At 42.0% G+C, this 15509-nt stretch overlaps 1 protein-coding gene across 1 annotated transcript in view; it reads right to left on the reverse strand.

The window, feature by feature from the left end:
• Positions 1 to 15039, reverse strand: part of LOC126267690 (proclotting enzyme-like) — a 140653-nt gene extending 125614 nt beyond the window's left edge. Inside the window, exon 1 of the mRNA XM_049972993.1 lies at positions 14895 to 15039. Within this exon, the coding sequence (XP_049828950.1) occupies positions 14895 to 15039 (145 nt within the window). The remainder of the gene's footprint in view (positions 1 to 14894) is intronic.
• Positions 15040 to 15509: the final 470 nt, after the last annotated feature.

The following is a 15509-nucleotide window of genomic DNA, read 5'->3' on the forward strand; positions in this document are numbered from 1 at the left end:
ATCTTTTTTCTAGAGACGTCAAAAGGAAAGTGGATCTGTTGGTTGGTTGGTTGGTTTTTGGGGGAGGAGACCAGACAGCGAGGTCATCGGTCTCATCGGATTAGGGGCGAAAGGAAGTCGGCCGCGCCCTTTAATGGATCTGTGTCTAAATTTACTCTTCTTCAATTGTAGTGATGCCCAAAAAGTGAAAACTCATAGCTCCTCGATCTAGCCGTGATCTGTCTCAGATATAATACAATTATGTACAATTATTTTGTTTAGTCAGAATCTGTTAACGCAATTACCATATACTTCGTATTTTTTATGATTTCTTCAGTTATCACAACCCGCAGTACGTACACATCTCGTAATATAGCATTCTTACATGAAAACTTATCACGAGACAACTACTCAATGCGTTCTAAATTACTTTTAAACCACACTTTGCCACAAGCACTTGCGCCAACTCCCTTTACAATGACAGCATTCGACTATGAAATAACAGCCTCCACAATATCAGAGAAGTGACTCATTTTCCAATTTGCAAAACAAATGCTTATCATTTGAAGCTATGGTATTTCTTGATCTCGGATTAAGGCTTACGTTTTTTTCGTGTTTGCTTTCAAATAACTATGTGTTGAAAAAAATTTTCTCTTGACAAAACACTATGTATGAATCAAAAAGGAGAAATTTGTGTTTCTATAGGAAGAATATTTTTCGGAGACGTATTTTTTGGCAATTCTCTCATTACTTATCATTGAGTTCGTATATACCACAGTCTGCAGCCTCAGTATTGTTACCCAAAGCTTTATCTTTCTCCTTCTCTTTTTCCTCATTTCTTCTTACAAGTTTTGGTTTTCTATTATAGTTATTGTAATATATGAAAATTAGTAATAAAACCAATTACAATGTTTTCTCGTGTGTTGCCTGTATCACGCAAAATTGTGTACTTCTAGACTCTAAATGTGTCGTGAACATGCTACCAGCTTTTAGGAGAATGAGAACTTGAATTCTTAACGATAAATTGTCCATCTGAGCTATATCTCCGCTCCAATCTATATCACGTCTACAAAGAAACAGTCCTGCACACGAAATAGCTCTCTGGCATGCATATCGAACAGACTAATTGTCCTCTGCTTCTTCTTTGTACACAACACTCATGTTTGTCGCACTCTGTACATTGGTTCTTCTCCCTACACGGGCAATGTACTCTATTGTTTCCTTTATGTACATGGCAGTAGACGAATTAAAAGGAGCAGTTATCATTTTTTCCTCGAAAGGAAATACGTGACCTAGAAGTGGGGAGCTGGTTCAAAATGAAGTGTCTTCATACTGCAGAACATTTTGAGAAATGTGCATTATTATTAAAACATTAAAGTCACTGTGATAATTTTCAATAGCTACAGATGAGTGGAAAGATATGGAAAGTACCACAGAACCCAGTTCTGTAACAGCAAAAAACAACAGTAGTGCAGCAACGTTTGTTGCTTGTCAAGTATTGCGATTCTCCATTTGGACCCATTACCGTGGTCCAAGTCTCACTGCCGTATAGAAGAATGATTCAGAAAAATGTAATTTTCTCGATCTTGATGAAGATTGCGTGTTGGGTCTGTAACTGAAAATACTTTGAACATGAAGAAATTATTTCTTTAAAATTGCTAATTTTCCCTGAGATCTCGACTGGTTTCGAAGTATGTTATTTCATTTTGAAGGGCGCGCGGAAGTCTCGCGTAGCTGGTCAGATGTACTCACGCGGCACATAGTGTGCGGAAATGTGTTGTACTTGCGCTGGTAGCATTTATTTGCAGCGTGGATGTCATTATGAACAAACGATTGAGAGGCGTCGTGATGCATGTGATGGGCACGGATGATTTGTGCAGGTTTCTAGAATAAGTGCCGCAGTAGCTGATGTATGGTTGAATGATGTTCGACAGACTCGTTTGGCCATGTTAGTATTGCAATGGTGGCCAGCTGAAAACAAAATTATGTATTCCGAAAGCGATCGGCCTTTAAGTGGAAAGAGTACGTGGTGTAAAGAATGAAGTTTATCCGCTTTCCAGAAAAAGTCTTTTCGACCTAGGAGAGACTTTTTCGGTACTATAAAGAAACCACTTTCTTCGCAAAACCCCTTTATTTAGTCTTTTCTCTCACAGGACTACAGGCTTCAAAGTGTATTGGGTGCCAGGCGCATTTTCTCTGGTGTTTCGACAGTTGTTTACAAATTCGTATTTGCAATATGTATCTGGAGACCCAGACAAAAACTACTAATTACGTCTTTCACGCAACGCCAACTGCCGACGTAAAGCGTCGATATGTTTCCCATTACGAACAAAATAATTTATAAAGAGAAATGTTCGTACCCGTTCGATAGAACAGTCCGAAATTAGTCCAGCGCGATATTCGTTTTATCGATATGTATTAACAACGACATTAAAACATGTAGTATAACCATTAATCCAGCAACAACTAAGCAGCGCTGCTGAGTGGTGATAGCTGTCAGTGCGGGCCACGGAATAACTTGGGTTGAAGGAGATGCTGGACTGCTGTTCACCACGCCTCCCACATGACAACTGCACATTTTTGTCTCTCCACACAATTAGAGGATAGGGATGTACATTGCCTCGTACTTTACTACTCCACACCTATTTTACATGCTGCTCAATAACCGTTCAGCTACCGGATGAAACATTATTTCTTCAAAGTCAGTTCTTTCTAGCTTCTTTTCGACAATGCTGTGGATACAAATGTGTATTTAACCGGAAATGTGCTAAACATCTGGGCAACTGGGTTGTTTCTGATGTCTCGCTTTGGTTCAGCTGTTCTGCACCTTAGCTGATTCTTTTAGCTTGATTCTAAGCAAATACTATTAGGCAATTTTTTTCGAATGTGTACGGCCTTGTGTTGCGCTGGCTCTTCAGGAAGAACGCGCCAAGTACTGACTCCTGTGTCCATAAATCCAGAACACACTGCAACTCGTCATCCGATACTCAGAACTCAGATGCAGCAGTAAGCATTACGTAGGAAACAATGATTAGCGCACTAAGCGCTGCACGTCTTCTCCAGCACTATTTCCGCTCTACCTCCTGGCAGGGTTGCCTGTCCTCTCCTTCATCTTACTTGAAGGGTGATTTTTGTTTCTTCCCATTGGTGGACGGATCCGATAGACATTAACAAAAGAGAAAGACTGTTGTGGCGGTCGCCAAATACAATCTAGCGTTAAGCTATGTTAAAAGTAAACTAATCTTGTAAAAAGGAGGCCTTATGATAAAGAATGGATCAAAGTTGCGTCAGCCGCCATGATTGGAAGATATTTCTTTTTCACATGCTTTGTCATCTTTTTTGCAAAGAGTAAGGATAGTCTCTTAAGCATAACAGCAGGTTGTGCATGGCAGTCACGAAAATATGTGGATTCCAGAGCTGCGTTTATGGGTTTGATTGATTTGGGGGAAGAGACCAGACAGCGAAGTCATCGGTCTCATCGGAGTAGGGAATCATCCCGGCATTTCGCTGGAACGATTAAGGAAAAAACACAGAAAACCTAAATCAGGATGGCTGGACGTGGGATTGAACCGTCGTCCTCCCGAATGCGAGTTCAGTGTGCTAACCACTGCGCCACGTCGCTCGGTCTGCGTCTATGTTGTTGATGGAAGTAAAAAGAGCAGGGGCAACCCAGTGTTGCTGCGTAGTTTACCCTTCTGAAACACCATCAAAGGGAGGACCTGATTTCTGCATTCGATGGAGAAGCGCCAAAGGCATAATATTATTTTTTTTGCATTTCATACAACGCTGCGAGGGGGTTTGCGATTCAGAACTGGTCTCACGTGCAGAGTATGGTGATTTGTGCTTCCATTCTATCCGCCACCTCTTCTTCCTTGGCGACTTGACTTCGGTACGAAAATTTCTTACCTTACCAAAATTTGAAACGACCGACTTATGGCCGAAGTAAATTAGTCTTGTAGCCTCCTTCGAAAGTGCGAATTCTATTCAGTAACCTGCGTTACTAATCATAGCGATACAACCGATTCAAAATATTTCCTCGTAAATGTAGGACGAGCTGTGTAGCTGTTAAGGTGACAAATCATTTTCTAATCAACAGTTCATGAAAGTTATCATACACATCTATATTCCTCAAAGAAACCATCTATATACGCCGGAGGGCACTTCCGCGGCCACTATGCCGCGACCCTTTCCTCTTCCATTCGCGAGGCGTATGTGGGTAGAATGCCTGTCGGTAATCCTCCGTATGATTTCAGGTTTCCCTTTCTTCCCACCTTGTTCATTTCTTCAGACGCGTGTTACCTGACTTTTCTTAGGTCGTACGCTCTCGGAATGTTAACAGCAAATTTCTGCGTGACGCAGAACACGCCTTTTATAACGTCGAACACTGGAGTTTGATAAGCATGTCTGTAATGTTCCTATGCTTGCAAAACGAACCCATATGAAAGGCGCTACTCTTATTTATATCTTCTCTAAAATATTTACTACACCCACTTCATAACATCATAGATCCAAGCTACATATCGCAATAACCTTTTACACCAAGTAATAGTCTCCGTACTGATGTTGAGTTTTGGCCAATAGACGGAGATGTTCAGTCTGGCGACCGGCTCGATGATTCTTGACACGAAAGGTACTCGGCAGTAGCCGTTCCATAATTTGCAATTTGATTCTCGTTCACTATAGTGTAGATGAAACTCCACTCTCAACACGTAGTAATGCATTTCCTCACTACTGTTTCTAGTGAGACGGCGTACGAGATCTTAGATGGTTGGTTGGTTGGTTGGTTGTTCGGGGAAGGAGGCCAGACAGCGTGGTCATCGGTCTCATCGGATTAGGGAAGGATGGGGAAGGAATTCGGCCGTGCCCTTTCAGAGGAACCATCCCGGCATTTGCCTGGAGTGATTTAGGGAAAACCTAAATCAGGATGGTCGGACGCAGGATTGAACCGTCGTCCTCCCGAATGCGAGTCCAGTGTCTAACCACTGCGCCACCCCGCTCGGTACGAGATCTTAGAGCTAATGATACTATGAACAATGTTCGCAGTGTAATTTACAAGACAGCAGTCTGACACCTCCACATTGCAAGATCCAATCACTAAGTAAACTATACGTTTATAGTAGGTTACACTGCACTCTAATTAGTATTTTCGACGTTGATTGTCTTCCAAGATCAAACCACGTACTTGAAAATATTTCCGCTTTATTGATTTTACTAATTAATGCTTTGTTTAAGAGTATATCAGGCACTCGTGTTTGATATCTTGAATCTAGAAATTATCGATAATGAGATCCAGATTGTCTAAGGGAGATTAAGGATGTAATTTAAGGCCTAGGAGGGAAAATAACAACTAATTTCAATGTTGTGCTAAAATTATCTGAAGATAAATGATAACATTATCTATACATACGAGTATTTTACATAAAATGAATGGTAGTGAAATCAATTATGTTATTATTACATTATCTGCTAGACCGTAGGGATAGCTTCTGAGGGCCGTTACTCACAATAGCCACTTCGATGAACTATGTCTACAGGGAAAAAAGATACGTAGACAAAATTTTAAAATGTTCAGAGGAGATAAAAAGAAATACTTGTTTATGTGACAAAGATTTCACAGGGACCCTTGAGGTGATTGCCGCTTTACTTCTCTTAGGCTAACGTTCACCGTTGTTTTGAATGCTTCGAACACAAGACGTTGACAGTTCAATCAGGTTTGCAACACAAATCTTAGGATGACGAAGCCCCATCATGCTTTACCGTTAATGTCAGAGAAAATGTAGACAATTTTTACCCCAGTTGTTGGACTGGGAGTGGTCGTCCAATACCGAAACCACGATCGACCTCACTCCTATGGATTTATTTTTGCAGAGGTGGGGGGAAGGGGGGGGGGATAAAGCGTTTAGCGTAAGAGAGACACCGACACACTCCAGAAGAGCTGGTTGTCCGTTTGGCTGAAGTTGCAGCCATTATTCATCAAACACAGGGTCGTGTTGAGTGTGATGGACAATCATTAACACGGAGATACCAGTTGTGCGTCAATGTAAACGTACGACATTTTTAGCAACATGTCAACGCACAGCAGTCTGAACACCGTCTCTGCATAACACTAGCGTCAAAACCTTCATGGACCCTTAGCGCGGAAACGGAACACCAGTGACGTTTTTGTTGCATAAAAAGTGTTTCTTTTTATCTCGTCTAAACACTCTCAAATTTCGTATCCTTAATTTTTGTACGATATGCTAACTTTTGTGCCAGATTATGGTTCACGGAGATCAAACCTGATATTCAGAGAAGTGACAGAAAGTAAGTTTACATGCAGACACAACAATATGAAAGAAATTTTGTTTTAAGTCACTGGTCATCCATAACTTCAAATTAAGAACGTTATACTGTAGAATTTTCCTTCCTCAAGTAATAGCCGAATTTATGGTTTTTCCACCCACCATTGGAACGGCCACAACGGCACAAACGCAAGAAATATGACGGCAGTCATTACAGTTATATTAACTTTCTGTAGTTGTCGGGACGATTACATGTATGATGACCACAACGCTTCTGTTTTTGAGTACTGGCGAGACTAAGCAAGGAAGTTACGTTTCAACGTTCCTTCGACGTCGGGGTCCAATGGATTCGACAGGACCGGAGTGGGAGAGGAACATTTTCATGTAACGATTTTGGGGATAAAAGGGAAATCGTACGTCTGGGTTGTTTTGAATTTCGCTTCTCCGCACTACTTCTAGTGTTCTGTCTGAGCTAGTTTTCGTTAATGATGACATTTCGCACTGGAGGTTAAATTTGGGGGAAAACTACGGTTACCAGTTTCAGCAATCAAAATAACAAATAGAGTAACTTGAGAGTAGACTGTAACTAATGGAATTTGTAGGGTATCATTTTATTACCTGCTACTCATTAATCAGCGCCGGAATCTTTTCAAATTTTTACTGTATCGAAATATAATTGCATTTCCTGTCTGTGCACATTCCTTCGACATAAGTGTGCTCTTCTTGCAGGCAGTGATCATTTACCTTCTGTAACGGAGCATTTTGCTGATTTCGGAAGCCAGATTTATTTTATTTTTGCCGTAAATATTGCGTTGCTAACAGAACTCTCATATAGTTTGGCAGTGTGTCATCAACCTTCAAAAGTTCACGTAGGAGGACTCTAGAAGTTTCACGTTTTTTTTGTCTGTCTGCTCCTTATTTACACAAGAAACTAATAGAGAAGATCCAGAATGCGATGATGTACGCGGAAACGACAGTGCTTAAAGTTTAGTGCAGCTGTTGAAGAATCCAGGCGCCAAGAAATTAATGTGTGTGGTGTTTCGTGGGCTGCGGACCTTCGGAGTAGTAGTTATATAACTTTTCACTTTGTACCTTATCATCTGCTCGCATTCCCGTTTCTAGTCTTCTATCACTCTTCTATGTAATACACGTCTGTATTTCGTACTTGTGATTTAAATGTAATTAAGTCAGTTGCGGCAGTAGCTACTTTGGCCAGATAGCTACCAACACCTTCATTACCGGTAACCTCGTTTTGTTTTTAATTAAAATATTTTTCTTCTTCTAGCGTCATTTTAATCCTTCAGTAATCAGTGTACAGCAGAATTTTCGGACTCTGACGTTAAATTATTGCAGAATTTTTAGAGCGGATAGTGAATTTTTGGAGCAGACTATCTAAATGAAAATGTTGCTGTCATCCACGAGTAGAAATTTAGTCCTTCTAGTACGGCTACAAGTTCCGCAATCTACATCTACATCTACATGACTACTCTGCAATTCACATTTAAGTGCTTGGCAGAGGGTTCATCGAACCACAATCATACTATCTCTCTACTATTCCACTCCCGAACAGCGAGCGGGAAAAACGAACACCTAAACCTTTCTGTTCGAGCTCTGATTTCTCTTATTTTATTTTGATGATCATTCCTACCTACGTAGGTTTTCGCATTCGGAAGAGAAAGTTGGTGACTGAAATTTCGTAAGAAGGTCTCGCCGCGACGAAAAACGTCTATGCTGTAATGACTTCCATCCCAACTCGCTTACCATATCTGCCACACTCTCTCCCCTATAACGCGATAATACAAAACGAGCTGCCCTTTTTTACACCCTTTCGATGTCCTCCGTCAAGCCCACCTGGTAAGGATCCCACACCGCGCAGCAATATTCTAACAGAGGACGAACGAGTGTAGTGTAAGCTGTCTCTTTAGTGGACTTGTTGCATCTGCTAAGTGTCCTGCCAATGAAACGCAACCTTTGGCTCGCCTTCCCGACAATATTATCTATGTGGTCCTTCCAACTGAAGTTGTTCGTAATTTTAACACCCAGGTACTTAGTTGGATTGACATGCTTGGTCCTTGCTTGTTTTCGTAATCTGATTAAACAAGTCTTACGCAACTCCACCAGCCAGTGGTTTTTGAATCAATTTTGTTACGGATTGCTTCGGGGTGCTGCCTTAAAAATCAGGCCAAAATTCTATTACACGGTGACCAAAATGTTGCCTTTATCTGGCGAACTTAATCGACACAGACGAAATACGTCCTTTTCGAGATGAAATTTAAATTTCTGGAGCTTCATTCAAAGGCAAAGCCAGCAATTTTGCAATTTTTTAACGGAGCATTCCAATACGTCTGCCTGGAGAACAACAAAACTCAGACTGAAACGGATATTAAGACCTAAACCTTCAGATTTCAGACACTTAGATCGGTACCGAACGTTATATGGCGATTGAATATCAGCCAAAACACGGATTTAGTTCGTGCTGACTACTGCTGTCCAGTAGAACATGCATGAACGGTAATTAAAAGATACACCAGAACACGGAAAGCGTGTCTGTCAGTGATTGTTTTGCAGATCTCGCGTGAGTGAGGTGATAGAGCGTGAGGTCGTCGTACCAGAGGTCACACATTCAAACCCCACTGATAACAATTTTGTTTAATTGTTTAGCGTGATCACTTATCTCCAGTAAGAATGATACACATTTTCTCTCATCTTCATTTATTTCCGTTGTTGTACGTATACAACAGTCGCTATGCAACAATTCGACGAGAATGTCAATAACGTTCCATGGTTTCATGTCGCACAACAGCAGTACCTGTAGCGTGAAGACTGGATAGCAACTGTAGACCCATTTGTCCGTGTGTGCAAAAACGCGAGACTCTAAACAACACGCACATTTGAAGTACGGCGGCGCTGTCATCTGCAATTATTATTATTATTATTATTATTATTATTATTATTATTATTAATACTTCCTAACATGTGCTGGTTCTTTCTTCTACTGTTCCGCCTGTTTATGTTTATTCTGTGAAACTACAAATGCACTGGCTTCTTCATCACGAGTGGTGTCTATTCTGTCGCACACGTCCGACAGAACACGACACCTTTCTATACGAATGTACTCAACAGGTTTGCTACTTTCAACGAAGCCAAAGCAGACTTTCAAAACAACGGTGCTACAAACTCCAAAAAGTCCTTTTACACGCCAGAAAAAATGTTCTCTCCATTAACAGTTTCACGTGCAAACAGTTAAACAAAATTATCATCAGGGGGGGGTTTGAAAGTGGGAATTAGGCACCACGACCTTTCACTCTACCAAGTCACCAATGAGAAGATAGTGCGGGTGTTAATTCTAATTCTCGTTTACGCTTGTACTACTGGACGACAGCACATAACACGAACTAAATAGGTGTTCTGGTTGACACTCAATCGACATACAAGCTTTGGTACCGATCTGAGTTTCTGACATCTGGAGTTTTGGGTATGAGAAAAATTTTTTTTTTCTTATTTCCTGTACAAACTATGCGTTGTCGCTCCGACAGAATGGAAGACAAGACTGGGTTAAATAAAAGCAGAATAAAATAAGTTTGGACACAAGAGTGTTAATTTTAATGATAATTTTCCCTTAAGTCTTTGGTCCATCAGAAATTCAAAATACGAGTGTGCGCATAATCGTCTTTGGACGCCTGGCACAGATTTCTTTTAATAGTTAATGATAACCTCTGTGTAAAGGAAGCTGGTACTAATTAATATTTCTTTTTAACGGCAATTTTTATTTTATTAATTTACCTCTGTACTTAAAATAAACTGCGAAATATTTGTGTCACGGATATGGAGATTTCAATACATGCATAGACAAGAAACTCGAACTTGTAAATGGAAGTAGAGCATCTTAAAAGTCGTGATCTGCTTTTTTCGTCGTTCTTGAAAAAGTACTTGCCCATCCCAGTTGCTGAATACACAGCCAGGAAAAGAAATGGTTACGGCATATTCTAAGAAATTTATGAAGGTAAAGCATTTTCTCACAAACGAAATTAAAAGCATAATACCTTCAAATCCACAGTACAGGAGAAGGACTGTGCTGGTATACAGTGAATGAGCGAAAACGTAAACAGTTCGGTTAAGCACATTATCTCATTAACATTCCGGAAGGTTATGGCCTCTAAAAACTGCGGTGAGCTAACGGGTTACGCCAGTAAAAAAAAAAAAAAAAAAAACTGCATCCCACGCGTGGCTGGCTCTGCCCGGCGGGAGAAAATTGGTATTCAGCTCACGCCCGACCCACAGCGCACACGAGATAATTCAGTGCGCGGTACTGAGTTAGCGCTTTATGCTAATACGCAATCGCCAGCGGTCATCGGGAGGCGGGTCCGGTCCTAAGCAGAGCCACGAGTTTCTGCGCGTGTGGTGGGCTTTGCCCTCTGCAGAACCTGCGCCGACTCGACAATATTGTGCGCCGTGCGGTGGACTGGAGTGCCTTCCAGTCGGCCGGTTGGCGTGCGGCGCCGCCGCGCCGACCCATACAGGGGTCTGCGCGCCGTCACGCGCACATACAGTTAGGCGAGTCTCTAATGAGCCTCTGTCACCGGAGGTACCGAAACACGGGGGCCCCACTGGATTCTCGCGCCAGCCTACTACTACTTCCACACGAGTCTTTTCTTTCGTTTGAGAGTGCCAGTTGCCACTACAGGGATAAATACAGACCATTGCATTTAAGTTGCCGCAAATACTGGTACGAGTTAGAGTTTCTTACCTGTCCAAGCATTGAAGTCTCCAGCAAACACTGATTAGAACAAAGAACGCATCCTGGGAATAATAATTCGTATTTACTTTAGAACAAAGAGGTAAATTAATAACATTATAAAAAGGCAATGTATCATTACTAGCTGATCAAAAGGAGTGTTATGACGAATATGTCCACGTCCTAGAAATTTAGCATTTTGACAAATGGTATACTATTTAAAAACATTAAACTATATTTCTGAAGAAGAGAAATTTGTTAACATCGAATATAGATTTAAGTGTCAGGAAGTAGTTTCTGAAAGTATTTGTATGGAGTGTAGCCATGTATGGGAGTGAAACATGGACGAAAAATAGTTTGGACAAGAAGAGAATAGAAGCTTTCGAAATGTGGTGCTACAGAAGAATGTTGAAGACTAGATGGGTAGATCACATAACTAATGAGGAGGTACTGAATAGAATTGGGGAGAAATTTGTGGCACAACTTGACCAGAAGAAGGGATCGGTGGATAGGAGATGTTCTGAGGCATCAAGGGATCACCAATTTAGTACTGGAGGGCAGCGTGGAGGGTAAAAATAGTAGAGGGAGACCAAGGGATGAAAACACTAAGCAGATTCAGAACGATGTAGCCTGCAGTAGGTACTGGGAGATGAAGAAGCTTGCACAGGATAGAGTAGCATGGAGAGCTGCATCAAACCAGTCTCAGGACTGAAGACCACAGCAACAAGCTAGGGAATAACTGAATATTTTAGCAAATTACGATTAAGTGAGTAACTATACAGCAATTTTTTTTTCACTACAGAAATTTCAAGCAATGGAAAAGAATGACAATTCAGCGCATTACTTCCTAGGCGAACCTTAAACTGTATTTCTGCTGCTGTTCTAACTGACCCATGGACTGAAAAAGTGATCTTGACGCATGGAACGAAAGAGAGATAATGAAAGCGGATACCTTGGACACTGAAGGCGTTAACTGTTTTGACCAGTTTTAACTACGATTGTCAAGGTGTCGTTGTCGCACTTCGCAATTACAGAAATGTGTAAAAATGAAATAGTAGCCGCCTGCCGCGGTGGTCTCGCGGTTCTAGGCGCGCAGTCCGGAACCGTGCGACTGATACGGTTGCAGGTTCGAATCCTGCCTCGGGCATGGATGTGTGTGATGTCCTTAGGTTAGTTAGGTTTAAGTAGTTCTAAGTTCTAGGGGACTGATGACCACAACAGTTGAGTCCCATACTGCTCAGAGCCATTTGAAACAGTAGCCCAGTTTTCACAAATTATTTATCACTACCGTTAATTAATATTCGATTACTTCAGTCCACTATAAACTTTGACACTTAAGGACAAGGTTCCGCAAATAGCCGTTAGTCTGTTTCACTAAAACATTAAGGATGCTGATAGAATGAGTCGCTGTTCCAATCTGAATAACGTAATCAAAGTTCAAGTGAAGTTCGCCGGAGTTACGTCGCGAGACGCTATAATTCATCAGGTTGCTGAAGTAGATGAATACTCTAAAAAACTAGTACCATCTTTTTCATGCTGCACGGTGTGTGTTGTTATAGACTCCAGTTTTATCTGCAATTCTAGCTTCAATTTAACAAAATACGGTCAAAAAGTATTTTTAGCCATGAGCTCGCTGTTATTTTACTACATAACTTATATTTATTGAAGTTCTCAGAACACAAAGTGTATTCATTGCATAGAAATTTGCGCCTTACTTAAATACAAAATAATCTTCCCTTTTTTCTCTTAGGCAGAAATGATACTGCGAATGGAATTTACCTTCTGCCACCACGTCGAACTGTTAACGCTTCTTTACTAGAACAGTCAATACAGATTTACATCTCATTGAAATTCGATACTTATTCGCAAAAAGATACGTTATCAGATTTTACATATGCAGGTTTCACAACTGCATCAACAGTTTTCTTGTAATCGCGTTACTGTAGATGCAGAGTCGCTAGTTTTGCAGATTTGGGTTGCGCAATCTCTCTCTGCAGTTGCAACACACTTATCGAGACTTCGCATTTCTCTGTGTGTGAAGTAGAAAGCACACATAATAATAAAAATTACAAAATATATTTTTAAAGGCTCTACCTGCTTTGAAATCTCGGACGAGGTATCTTATTTCATGGACTCCACATTGCACGAGTGAATGACACACACACACACACACACACACACACACACACACACACACACACACGCAGAGAGAGAGAGAGAGAGAGAGAGAGAGAGAGAGAGAGAGAGAGAGAGAGAAGTAGGTTATATTTTATGTTTATTCTACATATGAAGAATGTCGTAGGAAGATAGGTATCAAATGTGTTTTCATGTTGGTGAAGTATACTAAAATGTACAGCCAATCCCTCGCAGAGAAAAAAAAATCTTAATCGCAAACAAAATTTATGTGAACCACGAACAGTCTCCCTCCATTAGTTTGACTCCTGAATCCCTGAAGACAGTACAATGTAAACCCATGCAAGAATGCAGATATTGTTCCTTACTTCGTCAAAATGTTCCAACTCCTGTTTTAACAACTATAATTATTTTACAGGCGTCTAGTCGGTAAGTTTTCAATATTTACACTTCTAACCGAAAAGGAACAATTTCGACAACATGACCTTCGGTACCTGTTAGCTCCGAGCGCGAGAGGCTTTGTGTCAGTAGTATGGCCGGAGGCCAATATTTTTATTTGTAGCGAAGAAGGAGTCTTATAAGATGTCTTACACTATCAAGAGGTCAAGACTTTATATAACAGAAGTTTCATCGACGCTGAGGTCCAGTCAGACAATTCAGCAAAGCCGCGTAGAAACGTCTTGATACCTATGGTCACAACCAGTACAGACTGAAAAGACCCCATAAAGTACACAGTAGTGCAACAACGGATCTGTACTGGGGCGGAACCAGTATGAACACATTTCAGGCCATCCTCATTTCCCGTGGTTAGGTTACGTCACCACGCAGATCCAAGCCGATATTATTTCTTTCAGATGGCTACAATTTGTGCTCTTCAAAACGTCATATTCACTTAAGTGAGCTGCTGATTGAAAAGCAAATTATAAAAAAATTAAAATTTGTTTACTAACAGTTTCGATAGAGGTGATCACTATCAGGTGTCGTGAAGTGTTAGTCCATCGCAGCAGATAACACTACGACGTTAACAATAAAATTTGTTTTGGGGGATTGTTTTATAATCATTAGCAGTGATAAAATATTGTGCCGGCCGGTGTGGCCGTGCGGTTCTTGGCGCTTCAGTCTGGAACCGCGTGACCGCTACGGTCGCAGGTTCGAATCCTGCCTCGGGAATGGATGTGCGTGATGTCCTTAGGTTAGTTAGGTTTAAGTAGTTCTAAGTTCTAGGGGACTGATGACCATAGATGTTAAGTCCCAAAGTACTCAGAGCCATTTGAACAATTTTTTGATAAAATATCGTAAGGTATCAAGGCTATGATGTTCATGTGGCATTAGTCAAAAATTGTGAACAATGGGCTTATAACGAACTATACACATAAACGAAAGTTCATACAGCATCAAAGCAGTTTTTTCTTCTGTCTGTGTCCATATGCGCACATGAAGTTCATCTCAAATGACCATGTTATTAAAGCCTTAAAAATGTATGCTAATAACATGGGTCTGGATTATATGGCTTAGAATATTGAACTGGTGTTAGGGATGTACTGGTTTTATCGCATACTCCATTAATACCGAGCGTTCTGCAGGCATAGCGTTGACCATTCCGACTAGGCTTGGAGCTTCAGGACTTTGGCGCAAGTCCAGCGTCCTAAGGAGAACTGCCAATCAATCGCGTAAGTATAATTTAGTTTATACAGCTGCTGCCCTTGTATTTTGCGATAGATGAGGAGTGGAAACAACCGAAGAGCTCCTTATAAAACGTGTCTCACCTTCTATTGAGAAGGCGTCGTCTTCGTCGATCTCTCGCCAGTGGTCGTCGGCTCGGACGAAGTGCACCGCCGCCGCGGTTACGACAAGCAGCGAGACGATGAGCCGGGCGGCAGCAGGACACGAGGGGGCGGAGGCGAGCGCCATGGCGCCGCGCATGCAGAACAGAGCGGCCCTGGGTGCTACGTGCTACTAGCAGCGACCACGGCGCGAGACCGCTACCTCTCCCTGGGGCATCACGCCGCCGAGTGTGGCGTAGGCCCCTACGCCCCGCCGCGTCTTTAAAAGAAGAATTCGCAACAGGCGAGCCGGTGACTCGGAACAGGCCGGCCCGCGGCCAATCAGAGGCGAGCAGCGCGCCGCGCGCCGCGGAACCTGACCGCCGGCAACGGCCGGCGCGCCGACCACGGAGGCTCCTCGCCACCTCAACCCTGCCGAGGCCGGCACGCCAAAACAACAACAGGGAGGAGGAGAAGGAGCACGGGCAGATGCCGAGGAGAAGAGAACAGCGAGGGGGACTGCGAGAAGAAAAAAGTCCTTCACTTTCTGCGGAGGGGCACCAATAGCGGCGTGCTAGACCTGTGGACGCAGCAGGTGGCCACGACGCCCTCTGGTGA

This window comes from Schistocerca gregaria, chromosome 4, assembly GCF_023897955.1.
Source record: "Schistocerca gregaria isolate iqSchGreg1 chromosome 4, iqSchGreg1.2, whole genome shotgun sequence".
In the NCBI taxonomy this organism is placed as follows: Eukaryota; Metazoa; Arthropoda; class Insecta; order Orthoptera; family Acrididae; genus Schistocerca; species Schistocerca gregaria.